At 34.1% G+C, this 7,612-nt stretch overlaps 1 protein-coding gene across 1 annotated transcript; it reads right to left on the reverse strand.

Annotated features, from left to right (window-relative positions):
• Positions 1-433: 433 nt before the first annotated feature.
• LOC131630815 (protein disulfide isomerase-like 1-4) lies at positions 434-5,336 on the reverse strand. Its single transcript, XM_058901561.1, has 12 exons — positions 4,614-5,336; positions 4,138-4,267; positions 3,626-3,791; positions 3,419-3,537; positions 3,224-3,304; positions 2,021-2,107; positions 1,831-1,905; positions 1,624-1,692; positions 1,466-1,546; positions 1,235-1,369; positions 996-1,052; positions 434-897 (listed from the first exon to the last, which is right to left on the reverse strand). Exons 1-12 carry the CDS (start codon positions 5,177-5,179, stop codon positions 724-726), a joined length of 1,740 nt encoding a protein of 579 aa, XP_058757544.1. The 5' UTR covers positions 5,180-5,336; the 3' UTR covers positions 434-723.
• Positions 5,337-7,612: the final 2,276 nt, after the last annotated feature.

Below are 7,612 nucleotides of genomic sequence, written 5' to 3' on the forward strand. Positions count from 1 at the left end.
TATTAAATGGACTTTCTCCCTTGGACTTTCTACTAGCTTTGAATTAAAAAAATGGACTTTCTCCCTTGGACTTTCTACTAGCTTTGAATTAAAAAAATATATTGTTTTAAATTTTATTTTATTTAATATGAATAAAATATTAATATATATAGTAAAGTTGTGTGACCCTATATGAGCTTTAAAATTGCACCATTGAAATGAAAATTGGATGAGTTACTTTTAAGATGATGTGGCTCAATAGATTCCAACCCAAAGATTGGTAGCACCATTAGAGATGCTCTAATAAACTTGTGTAGTGTAAGTGTGACAGTCACCTGCCAAACATAAATTTCAATGGGACTTTCTTTATAAAACTTATATTCCTAGCAACTGATTTCTGATGAAGCTTTATCAACTATAAAGCTTAAACTAAGAATAAAATTAACAGATAATCTAAAACAAAAAATAGACTGCTGATAAATTAAAATTTCGGGCCACTTTTCAAATTCAGTCTCACAAAAGTCTAATACAAAACCAATTAAGCTGAAGAAGCTAATACATATGTTAACGTCACCATCATTTCTCTACTTCCCTTTTCTTAGAAATTTGTGTTTTGGTTTTGGCCAGGTTAGGGAAAGTACTTTTTCTCTCTCAATCATTTGCAATTTCCTGTGAGCAGCAAGTCACTCTACTCTTATCATCTATTTAAGTTATCCCTCAGTATAAATAGATGTCATTTAATCCTTACAATTCATCCTTCACGTCTGTGCTACTACTCTGACTCTCCTTGATATCAGAATTCCCACTATTGTCGGTTTTTGGAGTTGAGGTTGGTTTTTGGAGTTGGAATGGGATTGATGCGTGTTTCTTGAGGAATTTATAAAAAGCCACCACTGTACGATCCACATCAACAGTAATCTGCATACACAATGAACCCCGTACATATTAGATCATCGAATGATAAAGTTAGTATACACAGAACTAAACTCGAGCATTCTCGTTTAATATTCACTTACAGGGTCGGAACTCTTTTTTCCTGCTGGGTAGAAGAGGAGAGTGGGAAATCCATCAGACTACAAAGTGAACAGAACTAGATGAGTACACATGCATGCAAAAGTAAGCCATGATGGGTTCTGATGTAATGCTTAAATGAAAAATTCAAAACTTAACATGAGTTGGAACCAAATGTCACTTTAAATATAATGGCAATAGCACATATTATATGCTATCAAAATCTAGTTTAAATTGGGCTTACCTTTCCCCTAGGATGCTCATTTGTTGTTCCATCCATCTTGGCTATTACAATAGAATCAATGCTACGAAGATGTTTTGCAAGCTTGTTGAATGTTGGTTCCAAGGCTTGGCAATGGCCACACCAGGGAGCATAAATCTGATGTTAAAACAGCCATTAAATTAACACAGACCCCTAAACAAGCTTTACAGGAAAATATGACTTGAAATTGAAACTGATGGGCCAAAATAATACCTCAAGTAGAACATCCTTTGACTCATCCAAGACAATTTCGTCGAAGTTATTGCCAACAACTATTTTCACATCACCATCGTTCTGCCATCAAGTTGGCAAATGTGTTAGAGATGAAAAACATGGCTAGCAGGATATGCGTAGAAAATAGAATGACTTACTCTTTCAGGAATTGGATCTGACTTGAGGAAAGGTTTTAGCTTGTCTACAAGGAAATCTTCCCCGAATGCCTGAGGGAACAAGAAGAGTAGAATTTTTTAGCAATTGCCTTTAAGCTTTACTAAAGCATACAAGAAAGCATTCATGCATATTCCATAGCATGATAACAAAATGAACAGAGCCCTTGGAGGAAAGGGAGAAAAGAATACCTTAATATTATCAACAGTCACCTCTCCATCAAGCAAAAACTTTCTACCATCATCATTTCCTGTGAATGCAAGTACCTATATTCAAAATATCATTTGTTACTTGATTTACTTGGAATTAAATTTAAATTATATAATATGTCAAGAATCTCAAGACGACCACACAAAAAGATAGAAAAGGAGAAATTATTACTTTGGGAGTTTTATCAGAGATACCAAAATAATCTGCAACAGGCTTTCCAACTTCTTCATTATCCATTTCCACATGAACAAAAATCAGCTGCAAAGGATCGTTGTACAGAAATATGTTATTATCCTGAAATCAAGATTCTTTGGGCGTACAAAAACTAAAATTTATCATCCCTTAATTTTTAAATGATGCATAGGGTTATCATGAGCAAAGTGTATGTACAACATAAATAGATCAAATTTGAAATCTCAATAGATTCTGCAGTGCAAAGGACATGGTTATTATGTACATGCAGGGAAATTTTTGTATATGCATCCAATTAAATCACACTATGATGCCACTTTGTTATGTTAGTACCTAAAGCTTCTCCAGTAATACCTACACGGAATGATGAGATTAGATGCATGTTTAAAAAACAATTACACTGACTGTATATATACAAATTAAATCTATATAACTTTTATCTAGCTTCAAATTATATTGGTTTGTTAAAAAGACTTGAATCTGAATACTTCTGCCTTACTGATAAGAAAGTTGTGCACATTTATATATATGAGGGGAATAATCTAAATAGTATTGTGATCCTATCAAAATCATGTAACTATGGGCTGGAAATCTGATCAAATATCCCTATAAATATAAAGCTAATCATAAAAGGAGGATAATAACAAATCTGATTAAAATCAACAACTATCTCTCAACAAAAAGAATTGATTTTGAACCACCTTTGCGACAAAATGTATGCATTTTAAGATTATAAAATAATAAAGAGACAGAGAAATAGGGAAACATTTGATATTAAATTTTTAAAAAATGGTTAGATTAAGACTTTGATGTACCTAGAGCATCCTTTGAACTCCTCAGGATTTTAAAGCTAATAAAACTAGAGCTAGTTTTCATAAAAGCCCAGTACATAAGGCTTTCACTCTCATGCTTCAGAAAAGTACATATGACATTCACTTAGTCAATTCCATACATTCAAAACTATTGAGTGTATTATTAACTGCAATTTCTCTAAAGCCTGGGAGGGGGGATATGTATGTTGTTTTATTAACGATTCATGATCCACTAGGATGCACACTGCATTCTAATTATAATTAACAGCAAAGCATTATATTTTGTTTGCATTGTTTGGTGAATAAAAGGCAAATTCAAATTTGTATAAACTCTAGAGTATTATTAAACAATGGCCTGTTAGGAAAATACCTTTCCCTTGAAAAACTTTGATGCTTCTTGAAATACTTGAATGAACTTCTCTTTTTCTTTTTTAGTCACAAACAGCAACAACTAAAAGCAAAGTTTAAAACACAACAATGGTTAGAGGTTTGTTAAGATCCCAATTTCAATGAAAGTCTATTCCTAGATCAACAATATAAACCGAAAAGAGGTATAAGCAATTGCCTGTTTCTTAATTGGACTTTCAAAAATCACTGGAGCACTTTCTCGTGTAAAAGTTGTGACAAGCGGAAGCTTGTTGGAGGATACAAAGTTGGCTATTGCAGCTTTAACAAATTGGCCATCTGCATAGATAGTGAAATATATGAGTTCGCGTTAAAAGCCTAGTAATGTCCTTTTCTTATTCATGAGTTGGAGGAGAGTGGAACAAACCAAAATGGTTCAGTTTCTCCTCCTCTTTCTTGAGCAAGACCAAGGCAGGGCGAGTGACATTTGGGTCAATATGGAAAAGCTTAGCCACATTAGGAACCACGGTTTGGTAAAAATTGACGCCATCCTCAATTTTTGATGCTGCAGCTAGCTCATCACTTTCAGCACCCTGCATGCATATTTAGACATAATAAAGGAGGCATCAGACCTAACAACCAATCAACCAAAACTTTCATAAACTGAATCATCAAACTTCAGATACATTAGTTTAATCTTTAGAATCAACACTGCAAATGGCCTCTGTGTTACATGGATTAATTAGGAAGGACACAGCTGTGTATATTTTTCTGACCACACGAAAAACCTATATAAGTATGACCCATATAGGTAAAAACAATGAATTCATCGAACCATTTCAAAATAGGCATTTAGATTACAAAAAAAAAATGAATAAATTGTAATAAAAGATGAGAACCATATATGCAAGACAGTTAAATAAGAATCCAAAAACTTACAACTAAGGAATTAAGGAAGCCTAAAACGACAGTAGTTTCAGAGGTCAATACGCGTTCAGCATCATCCAACGTAGTTATATTGTATACACCCGGTCCTATCTTCTTCTTAATCCATGTCACTATAGCATCTCTGCATAAAGCAAAATTTCAACTCATAAGAATGTTTTAAAAACAATGCCACATCTATTGAAAGCAAAATTCAATGATTATAACCTACGCAACACCGACACTTGATTAAAAGTGCGTTCAATGTCTATACTTATTGATGTCAAACATTTACAACATAGTGTGTGATTGCCGTGATTCTGTCAAACTCAGCTCGAATCCAAACATGCACATATATAGTTAGACTCAATAACTACCATTTCTCAAATTATTACCGGTGTCGACGTGGTGTGTCATAGGTTATAATTCTCATTTATGATCACAATTGAGAAAACACACAGGGTCAAAATTCGGAGTATAGAGAAAGTTACTTGGTTCTTTGGCCACTGTAAGGTTTATGAACTCCATCGACGAAGAAGTAGATAGTAGGAAAACCCTGAACATCATACTCATGAGCCAATTCATTTTCCACGGAAGCATCCACCTTAGCCAATACGACACCGTCATTCTTCAACTCAGTAGCCGCCGCGGCATACTCCGGCGCTAAAGCCTGACAATGACCGCACCACGGCGCGTAGAATTCAACCAGCACGAATTGATTGTTCTCAATAACGGTGGTGAAGTTTCGCTCAATCAAAACGACGACGTCTTTCTCATCCACCTCTGGATCCTTGAACTCGTCCTGAGGGTCGTAGCCGGAGAAGTCGCCGAAGTCGTCGTCTCCTCCGTCGTCTTCCTCTTCGTCGTCGAAATTATCGGGATCTGGGAAATTGGCGTCGTCGTGGTCAGTGGTGGAGGATTCTTCGGGCTCCTCTAAGAAGCTGAGATCTTCGTCGTCTTCGTTGTCGTTTTTGTCGCAGAAAGTGAGAGAGAGTGAAGAGAGGAAGAGAAGAGTTGTGAGAGAGAGTAAAACGACGAGTCGTTTATGATTTAGCATTGTGAATTTGTGAATGTGGATTCAGATTGTTTTTGGTTTGGGTTTCGCCGGGGGAAATCTACGGTGGTAGTGTGAGTTGGGAGTATTTGACCAACGTTAGTGACAAAAGTAGTAACTGTGTGAGGACAGATCACGTAAGTACACCAACTTTATGTTTATGCTATGTGTCTATTAGTGATGATGCCTTTGATTTCTATTTTCTTCTCTAAAATGATTTTTTTTTTACTAAATTTGTAGTATTTTAATTTCTGCAATTATAAATTTAAGTTAATTTGTGTCCATGTGTCTGGTCTAATGGTAAAATACTTGGGACTTAGAGTGTGATGCTCTTAAGATTTCAGGTTCGAATCCCCCCTATATACAAATTACTTATTAAAAAAAATTAAATTAATTTAATCTATTAAATTAATAAAATAGTAGTAATTAAAATTTAAATAAAAAAATATTAATTAGTTTTAAACAAATGTAATGAAAAAAGCAGACACAGATTTTTATTTTGGGTCAAGTAGCCTAAGACTTTGTTTGCGAGTTTGGAGGGGAGGGGAGGGCTTCCGAAAATAAAATTTTAAAAATATATAAAAAAATACTTGACATTTTTTGAAAATATGATTTTGTTTAGAATGATGAAAGGGTCATTATCATTACTAAATGTTTAATTTTCAGAATAATATAACAACCTAAAAGATATTTGGAAAATTTATGTAAGCCCTCCAAAATTCTCGTTCAATACAATTTTAGAGTTCCCCCATTTTATGGGGTTTTTTGTGTTATAAATAAAACAAACCCTCGAAAACCCTCATATCCAAAATCTTTCTATTCTTTTCACCCAATCCTTCTTATTTTTCAAAGTCATCCTCTCCCTTTCCCTCCAAACTCCCAAACATAGCCTAATAGCTTATAACGTGTGAAAAATTCTTTATGTCATTTATTATAAATGAATTGTCGGTTGACAAATATGCAATGAAAGTTAATCTGCTTTAAGAATGCTTTTAACATATTTTTAAAGATTGCACCCTACAATCACTCTCTCCTCTTTATGTCAATGTTCATTTCTGCCCCATCCAGTCTTCAATCAGAGTTATTGTTCTCTTTTGACCTTATTTGATGGTGTGTATTCAATATTCTTTTTGTTCGGTGTATCCCTCTTCTTGGTATCTTGTTTCGCCAATTTTAGTTTAACATTCTTTCTTGTCATGGAATTGCAATGTGCTCAAGACAAATTCAAAAGAAACAGAGCTAAAATGCAATTTTCATGCTACTCTTATCCCTCTAAATTTGTATATCCATAAGAATGTTCTAGTTGGAGAAAGTAGTCGTCGCATAAAACAATATCGAAAAGAAGTACAAATAGTAAACAACAAAATAATAAACAAAAAGAGCAAGATACAGAAGAAGATCTTAATTTATGTCTGTGGGATGACTATGATATTAAAGATGGGTACAAAGACTCTGAAAATGCCATAATAGAAAAATTCCTATCATAAAAACCAATACAAAAGAACTCGCTAACTTCTACGTCGGTAGAATGTGGTGTGATCCCGCTAGTCTCAAAATTACAGAAATTGAATCAAGCATCTAACGTTTCACTGTAGAAATTCTACAAACTCCAAGAGAATCCTCGAAGGCAACCTATGGATATTCAGTAACCTATGGTTCATGGTTAAGCTTTAGACGCAAGACATTCTGCCTCAGTAATTTGAATTCAACACAGTACCCACCTGGATTCAAATTTGGGGCCTATCCCAAAAGATTAGAACACAACAACTGGGCTCCAACATTAGCTCTAAGATAGGCCAAGTTATTGAATCAAAACATTTTCATGTATCCTAAAAAGGTGACATTGATAAAAGTCAAAGTCCTATTGGACATCAAAAAACCTCTCAAACCATGTATGAAATAATAATTAATTAATGGTATTTTGGTAGAAATTAAATTTAATACTAAAATAAATAGAAAATAAAGATAGTAAGGGCAAGGTGGGAAATGTAGAAAGAAGTGAGGATAGGATAGAAATAACCTAAATGAGGGAAATAAGTTTTCTATTAAAAAGGGAGAAGTGGGAAGTTGAGTTTTCACCAATCGTGAAATTGAGTTTGAGAGAAAAAAGAGGCAAAGACTTAAGATGGGCTAGGGATTTGAGGAAGAAGAAGGAAAAGCACCATTGTTGAAGTGTTTTTTATGTAAATTTAGGAAAGGGGAAAACTATGTGGATATAGGTGTGATTTATAAAGGGTAAAGAGAAATCATCACCCTCCTCTAGGTTTTATCCATTGTTGTGTTTTGAAAAGCTTGATATATGATTCCTAAAAATTGATGATAATGATGATTCTTGATGTTTGACTATGTATTCTTGAGATGATAATTGCATAATTTGGTATATGAAATTGTGTTGAGTACTGTTCTTATTGACGTGTTGTGTTAATGGTGAATTGG

This window comes from Vicia villosa, unplaced genomic scaffold, assembly GCF_029867415.1.
Source record: "Vicia villosa cultivar HV-30 ecotype Madison, WI unplaced genomic scaffold, Vvil1.0 ctg.000742F_1_1, whole genome shotgun sequence".
Classification (NCBI taxonomy): Eukaryota; Viridiplantae; Streptophyta; class Magnoliopsida; order Fabales; family Fabaceae; genus Vicia; species Vicia villosa.

Bases quoted from the DNA above. Each gene is read 5' to 3' on its own strand.
- LOC131630815 (XM_058901561.1), bottom strand. From the start codon at position 5,179: ATGCTAAATCATAAACGACTCGTCGTTTTACTCTCTCTCACAACTCTT. The intron at 3,538-3,625 runs GTTTGTTCCACT...CTATCTATGCAG, and splicing joins GGAGAAACTGAACCATTTTG to ATGGCCAATTTGTTAAAGCT. The intron at 1,053-1,234 runs GTAAGCCCAATT...TTCACTTTGTAG, and splicing joins ATGAGCATCCTAGGGGAAAG to TCTGATGGATTTCCCACTCT.